This window comes from Histomonas meleagridis (genome assembly GCF_020186115.1).
Source record: "Histomonas meleagridis strain 2922-C6/04-10x chromosome Unknown contig_27, whole genome shotgun sequence".
In the NCBI taxonomy this organism is placed as follows: Eukaryota; Parabasalia; order Tritrichomonadida; family Dientamoebidae; genus Histomonas; species Histomonas meleagridis.
Window position 1 is genome coordinate 922,233 of NW_027150844.1, and position 13,730 is coordinate 935,962.

The following is a 13,730-nucleotide window of genomic DNA, read 5'->3' on the forward strand; positions in this document are numbered from 1 at the left end:
TTTTTAATAGAATTTGGAAACTGTTCATTTTATTTAAAACTGGACTTGTAAGAGCATGTTTAGAAGGTCATGATGATATTGTAAAATTACTTCTTGAACAAGAAGGAATTGATGTCAATGTTAAAGATGTGTTTTAGTTTTATTTAAAATTTGTTTTAATATTTCACTATTTTAAAATAATATATGAAAATTATTTACATTATTTTGGACAGCACTAATGTATGTATCAGCCAATAATTACTTAGAAATTGTTAAATTACTTGTACAACATAAAGGAATTGAAATTAATGCTCAAAATTTTTTTATATTTTATTTGGTATTTATATGAATAATAAAATGGAATTTAATCATAGTAATTGAAACTGCGTTCTTTATTGCTATTTCGAATGGTAACATTGAAATCGTTAAGTATTTTATTGAAAATGGATTAGTTGATTTTAATATTAGAAACATTTTGTAATTTTGTTTAATGTTTGATTTAATCATTGAAGGTTTCAATATAAACCATCAAAATTATTCAAAATATATGAAACAGCACTTTTCGTTGTGGTGTCGCATGAATTTTTAGAAAGAATTTATCTAAAAGACCCAAATTTTCTTGAAGTATTTAAATATCTTCTTCAACAAAAAGGATTTAATATCAATGATAAAGATATTTATTTCTATTTTTTAAAATTTAATTTTATCTTTTAATGTTTTCAAATAATTTTCGGAAATTATTTAGATTTCTTCAAACAATATTTATGAGAATGGTAGAATTTGGGAAAGTAAAATATGTTAAATTATTACTTGAGCAAAAAGGAATTAATATCAATGATAAGGATAGAAATTATTTATTTTATTTATCATACATTTCAATAATTTAATGTTTCACAAAAATAATCCAAAATCATTTAAATTATTTATGACACCACTTATAATTGCATCTAGACTTGGAAAATCAAAAGTTGTCAAATTACTTCTTGAGCAAAAAGGTATTGATATTAATGCAAAAGATGTTGATTTGTTGCATTAGTAATTTGTTTTTATATTTCGGAATTTCATAAAAATATTTGGAAATTATTCAAATCATTTAAAACAGCACTTATGATTGCATCTTCAAATGGTCATATAGAAACAGTTAAATTACTTCTTGAACAAAAAGGAATTGATATTAATGCTAAAGATGTTCATAAATTTTATTTAATGTTTGTTTAAGTGATTTAATGTTTCAAAATAAAAATCGGAAATTCTTTTGAATATTTCAAACAGCACTTTTGTGTGCATCTAAAAATTGTCAGACAGAAATAGTTAAATTACTTTTAGAGCAAATAGGAATTGATGTTAATGTTAAAGATATTTATTAATTTTATTGAATATTTATTTTGATAATTTACTGTTTCGAAATAACATATGGAAATTATTCAAATTATTTAATACAGGACTTATAATTGCAACTGTTTTTGGTTACACTGAAATAGTAAAATTATTTATTGGACATAAAAAAATTAAAATCAATGAGAAAAATATATTTTAATTTTGTTTAAAATTAATTTTATAATTATAATATTTTAAAATAATATTTGGTAATGATTAAAATTGTTTAAAACAGCACTTATGATTGCATCTTCCAATGGAAATACCGCAATAGTTAATTTACTTAAGCAAAATTTAAAATGAACTAATCATATTTAAAAAATATTTAAATCACACGAAGAATAAAAATTGAAATTAAGTACTTGATATTTTTCTCCTAGGAGAAGTATGTTTGGATATTGCACATTCGTTGTTTTTGACATGTAAACAAGACTCCTTTTCATATGAGATTCTTAAGTTATATATAAAGAATTAATTTATGCTGTGAGTGGACAAAGATTAGTTTTCAACAGATTTTCTTATAAAGAAACATTACATCTTATTGCCAGAATATTTTTATTAATTATATATTAAAGAAATCTTTAACATATAAAACCACGTTTAGAATTGTTATTGGGAGTGTGATTAAGATTGAGATCGGGAATGGGATCAATATTTTCTTTTTCATTTGATTTCAAAAACTTTTCTGCAATAGTTTCGAACATCGCATCAATGCCATCATTAGTTTTTGCACTCGTTTCGAAATACTCAAGGTTTTCATCAATCGTTCGAATCTTTTCCATAACTTCATCGTGTGTGATTTCTAGTTGGAGATCGTTCATATTTCCACATAAAGCAATCATTGTGCCTTCATCTGCATTATTCTTTATTTGCCGATACCATTCTCCTATGGTATTAAACGATTCTTTCGCAAGCGGAACCGTTGGGTCGAGATTTCCGAGTGCAAAAACTATTATTATCGCTTGACAATTACGATAAAAATTTTTAACGATGGATCTATATTGTTCTTGTCCTGCTGTGTCACGTACAACAACGTTGACTTGCTTTCCAAGGATGTTTAAGGTTTTATTGAATAAATCAAGTCCAACGGTCAAAGATAAGTTTTTTGTAAAACCATTTCCTGCAAAACGTAAGCTAATTGCTGTCTTGCCAACACTCGCCTCTCCTACAAGAGCTATTCTTAATTCGTTCTCTCTTGAGAGATAGCTTTGCATATGCAAAAAAATATAAACACAAAAAAAATGCCAAAATAACATCATATCGCAGTGAAAATTAAAACGGTTTCTTAGAAAATTGGTGGTTTAAATCACAATTTCCACTTTTTGATCGCCAACAGATGAAGTACAATTTGGACTTGCATAAAATCATGAGGAATTTATGTTTAAAAGGATGAACATTTTCATTAAATACTTATTGCAATCATAGGTCAACAACACCGACGATTATTATGTTCTTCATTTTCAATGTCAATGAAATTGTTTGACTTATCTTTTTCATGTTCAATAAAACATTCGCTTTGTAGATACCTTTCTGCAATAGTTTCGAACATCGCATCAATGCCATCATTAGTTTTTGCACTCGTTTCGAAATACTCAAGGTTTTCATCAATCGTTCGAATCTTTTCCATAACTTCATCGTGTGTGATTTCTAGTTGGAGATCGTTCATATTTCCACATAAAACAATTATTGTGCCTTCGTCTGCATTATTCTTTATTTGTCTATACCATTCTCCTATGGAATTAAACGATTCTTTTGCAAGTGGAACCGTTGGGTTAAGATTTCCAAGTGCAAAAACTATTATTATCACTTGACAATTACGATAATAAAGTTTGATAATAGATCTATATTGTTCTTGTCCTGCTGTATCACGCAAAGAAAATGTAATATCTTTCCCGTCAATGTTTAAGGTTTTATTGAAACTGTCAAAATGAATTGTTGAAGGGAGATTATTATTGAAATCGTTATTAACAAAACGTAATGCTATTGCTGTTTTACCAACACAAGACTCACCTACAAGAGCTATGTTTAAATCAGCAATTTCATTCATAATTAGGATTTTTGATCTAAGATTTTATAAGCAGAAAAATTAACATGACCGTTAATCCATTGTTCCACTTTTTAGAAATTAAAGTTGAATTGCTCGTTCTTGGAAAAGTTTATTATCAAAACATATGAGACAGAGTTACTAACTCTAACATTTGAAGGATATTTATGTATCAAATATTCACTAATCAAATCACTTGATAATTTATATAAATCGACAAGAAATGTTTATTTAAATGCTATACAATAAATTTTTTATTCATACAATTTTGCTGCCGGTGTATTTTTTGACTTGAAATTCGAAAAATTACAATCCTATTTTTAATTTGTGAATTCACAAATTGTATAAATATCTTACTTACTTAAATTTCTTTTGAAATTTCATATGAAATTCCCAATATGATTGTTGGTGAAGAAAAAGCAAAAAAACATTTTAAAAATTTGCTGTTCTAAATGCTTTTGATCTCCACCGGCGTTAGAAATTGAATTCCGATCGGAATAAATTGAAAGAGCGCAAATTGGATACATAAACTATTCAAAAATCAAAATCATTGATGTCGAAGCTTGGAAACCTTAAATTTAGGACAATTATTGATATCCTTACAAGAGGACCTAATGCACAACAACGCAAACAGTTATTACAATTTTTAAAAAATTCAACTGAAATCAAATCAGAAATCAATAGTCTTTTCGGATATATCAAGAATGAAAAGGAATTTCAGCTTGAATATCTCCAAATAATTTGCGATCTTCTTCAAAATGAATGTAATCAATATCAATTTGAAGATGAAATAATCCAAATTTCAGGAAACATTGCACAATTTCCGGGTACCATTAATTCGTTCGAGACTTACATGAAGATTGCTTCAGCTATCCGTGGTCTTTATAATAATCTTGCAGGTGGAACCGGATTTGAAAATAGAGTTATTTCTGAAATTCATGGACCTAATGCAGATTTAGTTATATCTGTATTTAGTGAGAAGCTTCCACAGTTACGCCAAAAATGTCTTGAAATTTTGATTCCAAAACTTATAATTGGAACCATTCAACCACAAGTTGTTATTTGTCTTGCAATTTCAATTCGTTATCTTCAACGTGATGAATTTCCAAATGATAAAATCGATGTTGACACGGTAACTAGTATTTTAAATGAGCTTTTCACCAAAAATTCCATTTTCCATTCGCAGGCAGCCGTTTATTTCATGACTTCACTTCACAGTTTTTATGACGACGATGAATTTTGCGGGCTTTTTACAACAACGGTTATCCAAGGAATTCAGAAGATTACACGACTTCACCGTGAAACCGATTCTATCGTCTTTGATTTAATCAACAAATTGCCGATAGGAAATGAACATTTAACTATATCAACACAAATCACATCTTTTTTACCAAATTTATCGACAACTATAACAAAATTTAATGATGAATTTTTAGAGAAACTTTATACATTTATTTCGACAAGAAAAGAAGATGAAGAATTTAATAAAACATTTTTAACATTAGCACAAAATCCAAATTCATATATTGGTGGAATAATGATTGGAATAAAATCGAAACTTTTTGGAAATGAAAACATTGAAAATCTTAAAAATTATTTTCCAATTCCATTAAATGAAGGCACCGAAATCCAAATGCTTCAAAGTATTAATGAGTTAATGAAATCGGAGATAATTAATAATGAAAACATAAACATAATTTGTGATTCTATTTTCTCAATTATCACAAATTATTCATTAATATCACGAATTGATGTAAAAGATAATTTAGAAAAATCGATTAATTATTTAATACCTGAATTTACTAATGAGTTATTTAAATGTTATGTTAAGAACATATCAAATATTAACTCAATTGAAATAATAATATTTTTATCCAATTTCTTCGAGAATAAACTTTCACGTGATAATATAACTAATTTACTTAATGAAAGTGAATATTGTTTAGTTGTATCAATATATTTACCAATTATTATAATGAAATTAAATGATAATAAAGGAGAACAAGAGAAATTAATTAAGTTTTTATATAATTTATCATTACATTTCGGTAACACTAAAACAGAAACGCCTAAATCGCCATATATATTTACAAATTTAGTTAATTATTATATATGTAATATTATCATCGATAAATTCATTCAATCGAATCTTAAATTGATTGAAATGAGTCCAATTTATTTAATAAATCTTGCAGCTACACCAGGATTAACTAATGATAACAAAACGAAAATTTATAATTTAATTCAAACACTTACTGATCTTGACATATTTCCAATGTTTTATTATACACGATCATTAATAGATCCTAATGAAACAATACGAAGTTTAACTGTATTAATGAAATCATCACGAAAACATGGATTTATCGGTATATCTAAGAAAGTACCAACACCACAATTAATGAAATGTATATTAAATACAATAACAATTTTATTAGAGAATTCTATCATTAAATCAGATAACGATAATAAAATATTTATGGAACTTATCGAATTAGCATTACCTAAAGATCCTAATGAATTATATAATGTTAAAAATGAAGCATGCGAAATGATATCAGCGTTATCTAAATCAACATTATCTAAACCTAAAGAAAGTTTTGTTGATTCATTAATACAAACGCCTTTATACGCCGAATATTTACCCGGACTTTTAACTAAAGTTAAATATAAAGATAATCGTTTAGAAGATGCTATAATGTCATGGAGCAAACATTCATTTGATAATCCATTTACTGAAAGTTTAATACCGGAAATAGTTCATTCGTTATTTATGTTTTCTAATAATTCTCCAAAAACTTTAAATATTATATTAGAAAAGATTTTGCCATTACTTACAAAAGATGATCCATTAGTTGCATATAAATTTGCATTAGAAGTCTCAGAAGTATCACGGAAACAAGGAATTAAATATACAATTAATCCAACAAAACTTTTGTTAATTGTTAGTGTACAATGTTTATCATTAATTGATGAATTAAGAATTATAGCAACAACATTTTTACTTAATATATTTGATTTGCCTTTAGTCTTTAATGAAGATTCGCCATTATATTATTATAAAAATAATCAATCGCCATCAGACACTAATAAAATATTTTATTCTTTGTTCACATTAATATTAACTAAAATTAATCCTCAAATATCAGTCGAATTATTTACAAAAATCATTCAAGAAGGGCATTTAGTAAAGAATGAAGTATTAATCATTAGAATAATCTTGTCTCATCATAATAAAGAACTTACAAAAACTTCAAATTCGCCTTTGATTAAATTGATTTCTTCAAAAACACAAAAATTCGATCCAATTATATTACAACAAGTTCAAAACGCAATTTTGAATTTCGCTAAAGATCAATCATTTGAATTCATACATCTTTTGTTTTTGATTCCGTTGAATGAATTAATTTTAAGTTGCTTCAGTAGATTAATACAAAAGGAACAACAAATGAAATTGTTTTTAGTTGATTACATTAAATTCATTTCTGGAATTTCTGAAACTACAAATATCGATACAAGAAATGCTAGTTTTAAATTGATTAGTCATTTAGTTTCAATGAATACTAATCAAGATTTCACTGGTTCTTTACTTACAATATTATTATTATGGTTTGGAATTCTTTATGAACAAAATCAATCAAGTAAAAACAAAGATTTATACAATAACGAACTCAAAGAAATTTCAAATAACTTTTCACAACTTGTAAAATGTAAACCAATTAACTTTTCAATAGCCACATTTGAATCGTTTATTTCTACAATTCAATTGATTTCAAACGAGGTTCTCAAAATTGAGGACTCTCAATTCAGAACATTTTTACAGAACTTTACAATAGTCTTAACGGTCCCCACGATTTCTACAATTAATATAACTGGTATTTTATTTATGTATTTATATATATCATTTTGTACTTATACATCACCATCATCATCATCTATTCGATCAAACATTAGTAGTATTATATCAAGATGTTTTACAATTAAAAACAATTTAATCATTCGAAAACTTTCATATACATTTAATATCTGTATAACATTAAATAGTTATAAATTAATACCAATAAATGAACAAGAACATATTTATCAAGGAATATTAGAATCGATTTGTGATAAGTCAATTGATTTATATCGTAATGAATGTTCAGATTTGTTTTGTTGGATAATATTAAACATCGATATCTCGATAGTTAACAAATATATGGAACAAGAAATTGTTGCAATGAATATAATATTTAATTCCACGCCAATTAAGAAGCAAAAACTTGAAACTGTTTTATATTTGGTTAAAAACAAAATCCAAATTATTAATAATTCTTCAAAGAATTCGAAGTTATCATATTCGGAATTAATGTTAATATGTTTACGTGCACGCGAAGACTTACAAGAAGTTGCATACGAAATATTAAAATATGTTTTTAGCGAAGAAAATTTGGGAATTGTGACGAGCAAAATTATTAAAATGTTGGAAAAAGACGAAATTAAATTCATGTTAAAGAAATTGTTAAACGAATTACAAATTAAATTCATTGATAATAAGTTCTTCATTTGCTTAATGGAAATTGCAAAGGATTTGAATAAGGAAATAGAGAACTACAACGAGTTCTTCGTAGGTTACTTTAGGATTTGCGCTGAAATTGCGATGGATAAGAAGCACCAGTGCAACGAAATGGCCGTAAAGGCGTTGGGGCAATTATAGTAAGTAAAAATTTGATTTTGTGAAAGCGTTTTCTCATTAACCAGAATAAAATGTCCAAAACATTAAAACTTTTTGCTTTCTGTGTGTCTGACCTCCTCCTTGGTGTAGACGAGATGTTGCCATTCTCTGGCAAATGGAGATTATTGATCATTACGTTTTGGGTGAAACCAAGGGCTAAATTAAGGTTCGTTTTTGCATAAGTTAGAGTTGACAACTAAGAAAGAATGATTTTTTATAAAATTTCAGATATTGAATGTCACTTTTTCTTGACAGAGACCTCGTTCAAAAACCGTTTGGCTATGTGTAAAGCAATCAAAAAACGGTGGGAAATGGGTTATTTGAATGGCAATTCAATTTACAATTCAAACTTGACTGTAACAAACAACTGTCAGCGAACCCATCAGAAAAAATTCTCAATTCAAATTTTGAATAATGTAATCAATGGGTTTTTTGGTTCACATGATTTTTGTTTTACTTTGCGCTCTTACTTACCAAAACCATTTCTTCTCTGAAAATAGTACACTAATTGTCAACGATGCTTCAAGTTATTCAATATATAAAACAAGTACTAAATATCTTTACATATATGGAATCTCAAGTTTGGCCAATGATGCATTCCGACGTTGAGAATCTTTGATAACAGTTTATATAGGTGATGGAATCACAAAAATAGGTGATTATGCCTTTGATAGATGTACTTCATTAACCCAAGTCACAATTAGAGCAAGAGTACAAACTTTTGGAAAATATGTTTTTAGACGTAACTTCGTTTTAGAAAACATATCAATTCCAAATTCTGTCACTTATTTTGATAAGAGCGTTTTTTCTTATTGCCAAAAATTAAAAAATATTGAACTTTTAGGTTCTTACACAATTCTTGGAATTGATTTTTTTTATTATTGCACAGGGTTAATAAGTGTTACACTTTCAAATTCTCTTACTACTATTGGAGCAAGTGCATTTAGTTATTGTTCAAGTTTAAGAAGTATTACAATTCCAAGTGGGGTCACTTCTATCGGATCCAATGCATTTAGTGGTTGCAAGTCTCTAAAATGTATTTACTTTTATGGAAGAAAAGAACCAACATATGAAGATAATTCTTTTTCTGGTGCTAATACTACGTTTGTAATGACTGGTTCATCATATTCATCTTCAATATTTTGCGGTCTAACTGCAGTCAAAGGAACAGTAATTGATGAATGTCTTCCCGCAACACAAACATTTACAAGATCAAATACATTTACTAAATCATATGATGTTGGTGAATCTACTGACATAGCTATAGAATCTTTTACACGCTCTTATTCCCTGACTCAAAGAGTGGTTGTAAATTCGTTTATTTCTCGTACATATTCTCTTACAGGTGAAAACGCACGCACAACATACTTAGAGTATTTATCCACATATTACGAATCTAAAGTCGAACAATATTATTCTCTTTTCGATATTAACCATAATGATGGAACAGGAGATGATGACAATACTAAAATTTATATTATTGTGGGCGTTGTTGCTGCGGTCGTTGTGATTGCAATTGTGGCTGTTATATTGTTTTTGGTCATTCGAAAACGAAATCACAAAGAAATGTCTTCTACAAGTTCTGTCTGAGAATGACGTATGAATAAATAACTTTATTGAAAATATATATTTGCAAAAACTTTTTTAATTTGCTGACATGAAAAATATAATGAAAATTTGATCGAATGAAAAAGCTGTATAAATCTTATAGTAAATTTATCAAAATGTCTTCATACATATATATGAAAGAAGGGATTATCAAATTAATAACGAAATCTCTCTATAAAATTTAATTTAAAGAAGAAAATTAAATTGTGTCTTTATTGATATTTATATTAAATTTGTTCAATAAATTTTTCTTCTATAAAATCTTCAGCAAATGGATCTTCTTCAATATTTATGTTACTTATTCCAGTAGTAAATGTATTCGTCGTTTCGTTTTCATTTTGTTCTGATTTGTCATTTTCATAAATTTCTTCTTTTTTATTTCGAATATGTTTCAATAATATAATTAATAATATGATAATAACTATTACTATAACAATTACACAAACAGAAATGATGATAATCGTTGTTTTATTATCGTTATTTTGATTATCATTATTATCAGTGTAAAACATTGTAAAGAAATTGGAATAATAATTATAATAAGTCGAATAAATAACAATCGTATAATTGTAATAAATAAATTCTGTTTCAATATATGAAAATGTCGAATTATTTATATATAATGAAAATGTTTTCGTTTTTGTTTCATAAATAGTTAATGAATGTGTAATTGATAATGAAATTGTTAATGTATATGAAAATGAAACTGAAATATCACTTTGAAGTGATGCAGTAAATGTATATGATTTAGAAAATGTAATTGATTGACTAAATGAATATAATTTTGAAAATGAAATTAAATCTGACTGTGCATATGAATTTGATCTTGTAAATGTATTCGACTGACTAAATGAATGTGTTGGAAGTGGTTCGCATATTCCTTCTGCGTTTTCTTTGGCAACATCTAAATGTCCAAATTTACTTCCGACGTATGTTGGATATGTGATAACACTTGTTAAAACATTATAAAATGCACCTTCACCAATATTTGGTTCTGAATCTCCATAATAATAAATACATCGAAGATTATAACAATTCCCAAATGCTGAACTTCCAATTTCTCTGATTCCATATCCAAGTGTTAATAAAGTTAAATTAGAACATAATGCAAATGATGAAATTCCAATTGTTGTAACTGAATTTGGTATCGTAATGTTTTTGATTGTTGAACAAAATGAAAATGCTCCACCACCAATTGTTGTAACATTTCCTCCAAAAATTATCGTTTCTAAATTAAAACATGACGAAAACACTGAACCTTCAATATTTGATACTGAGTCACCAAAATTCACTAAAACAACTGAAGACCATTCTGAAAATGAACCACTTGGAATTGAATAAATATTTTCATTGATAATTATAAATTTCGCTATATTTTGATATTGTCCAATTTCACTAAATTCATTTGAATTTATAATTGAAAGTGTTAAATTATCATAGTTAAATATTTGATAAGAATTCATGAAAAACATAACAAAAATTAAAATATTTTCTTGTTTTTTCTTTTCTTTTACTTTCAATATATATTTGGTCGTTAGTATTTTCTGAACTGAAATTGTGTTTTTCTGATAAAATTTGATATGAATAACCGAAAATATCATTGAAAAAATGACAGTTAAATGAAGTAAAACATTCAAAATATTTGGTCCTTCTTCGTTGTCGTTTCGCATCATCGAAAAATGTAAAAATTCACGTTTTATGGAAGATGTATCTTCATAAGATCTGTTCAAGGTTTCATCAAATATGCCATTTTTGACAAATATATTGATTTCAAAGTCTATCTTCAAAATGTTCGAAAAATATGTTCTATGAAATTTTTGTTTGTTATTAAAATCATGATGTACAATTGATGTAGATTCATTATTTGGTATCAAATTTAAAAATAATTCATTGATAAACAAAACTTTATAATTATTGTTAAATCTTTTAAATTTTTTGAGCATAATTTCATTGATTGAAACTTCTCCATCACATTGGTAAGTCAGTCCTTCCTTGCTTTTACCTTTTTGTATTTGTAAGATTTCTTTTTGAACAGTATAAGGTGTAATAAGCTTTGTGTCAGTTTTAAATCGTTTCATCATGATCAAAATGCTGAACAAAAGAAAGGTTATCATGTTTCAGCTTGTAATATGCTTATAGACCTTCACCAATTATACATCGGCTTTCTCAAAAGTTTAAAATCTCACGGTTAAACTTTAAAAAACCTGTTGTTGAATTGTGGTCTTTCAAATCACTCCTGAAATATTTCTATCGATTTTTTAAGACAACAATCAAAGAAACAGCTTTATAACATTATAATTTCACTTTTAAATAACTCAATGAATATATGTTATAGAATCGATTTTAAGCTTTAATTTGATATGCTGTTCATTCATTTTAAACGTTTTCATCATCATGAAATTTAATCTTTTTTTATAGCATTGGAAATTCTTCGATTATTTAATTATAAGTTTCTTATTTTATTCTAAATAAACATAAAATAAGAAGATCTTTATGTACAAAATCCTTTTCAGTGTATTTTTAATTTGAAATATATTTTTTGCTTTTATAAATAATGAATTCAAGTAAAGTTTGTTCCATTGCATTCAGAAAAGTGCCAACATTTAATGTAAATGTAATCATAATTTAAAATCATTGATCATTGTTCAACAATATTTATTTTGTTATATTTAAAGTCAGTAATAATAGTTATACATCTTTAAAATTCAAAATTTCTTATTAAAATGAAATAATTGCAAACATAAAATGTCAAAATGACTCATCATTAATATGACTTCATTTTATTTTATATAACAACAAAATAATTTTATATTTGTTTATAAAAATTAAAATTAATAATTTTTATTACACATTTTATTCATAGCCAATTGTCTTCATCTTCTTTCACAATATCTTCAACTAAACTATTTACTTCTTCGATTTGCTTTGTACTTGATGTCGTCGTGTCATTATATTGTAACTTTGATTTCGATTTTTCTTTCTTGTTATTACTTTTCACTAAAAATATAACAATTCCAACAATGATCAAAACAAATGCAAATGATCCGCAAATAATTCCAATCAAAACATTTGTCGTAATTTCATTTGGTGAATTTTCGTCGGAAGTATGAAACATTGTAAAGAAATTGGAATAATAATTATAATAAGTCGAATAAATAACAATCGTATAATTGTAATAAATAAATTCTGTTTCAATATATGAAAATGTCGAATTATTGATATATAATGAAAATGTTTTCGTTTTTGTTTCATAAATAGTTAATGAATGTGTAATTGATAATGTAATTGTTAATGTATATGAAAACGATAATGTAATATCACTTTGAAGTGATGCAGTAAATGTATTCGATTGACTAAATGAATGTATTGGAATTGGTTCGCATATTCCTTCTGAGTTTTCTTTGTCAACATCTAATTGTCCAAATTTATTCTCTATATATATTGGATATGTGATAACACTTGTAAAAACATTAAAAAATGCATTTTTGTCAATATTTGGTTCTAAATCTCCATAATAATAAATACATCGAAGATTATAACAATTCCCAAATGCTGAATTTCCAATTTAGAAGAAGTTAAGTTAGGAACCAATATTCATAGCAATGGAAAATTTGCATTTTATTATTGTTCGTCATTCAGTAGCATTGAACTCTCTGATAGCATTACTTCAATAGGCGAATCATCTTTTTCATTTACAGGTTTACATAACATTGAACTTCCAAATTCTGTTACTATAATTTCAGGAGCTTTATTTTCTTTTGATGAAAAGGCGCAGAAGGAATATCACAAACATATCAGGCTCTTATTACGAGGAATTCGTTAATAAATAAAACTTTAAATAATTTCTGAAATTTCTTTATATCGATGCGATGTAACATTAACATGTGCGCAAAATTTTGTAATTTTGCAGCTCATCGCAATGATACAGCAAGCAAAACTAAATATCTTAAAGAGTTAAGTGCGCAAAAGCAAATTTCTCACTCTCAAAACTAAGCAGCCGAAAAGTGG

At 26.4% G+C, this 13,730-nt stretch overlaps 3 protein-coding genes across 3 annotated transcripts; 1 reads left to right on the forward strand and 2 right to left on the reverse strand.

The window, feature by feature from the left end:
* Positions 1 to 1,937: 1,937 nt before the first annotated feature.
* Positions 1,938 to 2,570, reverse strand: GO595_004748 (Rab family GTPase; the record flags this gene model as incomplete). Its single annotated transcript, XM_067917914.1, has 1 exon — positions 1,938 to 2,570. One exon carries the CDS (start codon positions 2,568 to 2,570, stop codon positions 1,938 to 1,940), a length of 633 nt encoding a protein of 210 aa, XP_067775330.1.
* Positions 2,571 to 2,782: 212 nt separating this feature from the next.
* Positions 2,783 to 3,403, reverse strand: GO595_004749 (Ras-related protein Rab-5A; the record flags this gene model as incomplete). The annotated part of the gene is made up of 1 exon (XM_067917915.1): positions 2,783 to 3,403. The coding sequence occupies one exon, from the start codon at positions 3,401 to 3,403 to the stop codon at positions 2,783 to 2,785; it is 621 nt and encodes a 206-aa protein (XP_067775331.1).
* A 5,821-nt stretch (positions 3,404 to 9,224) lies between these two features.
* Positions 9,225 to 9,704, forward strand: GO595_004750 (uncharacterized protein; the record flags this gene model as incomplete). Its single annotated transcript, XM_067917916.1, has 1 exon — positions 9,225 to 9,704. The coding sequence occupies one exon, from the start codon at positions 9,225 to 9,227 to the stop codon at positions 9,702 to 9,704; it is 480 nt and encodes a 159-aa protein (XP_067775332.1).
* Between the last annotated feature and the right edge of the window lie 4,026 nt (positions 9,705 to 13,730).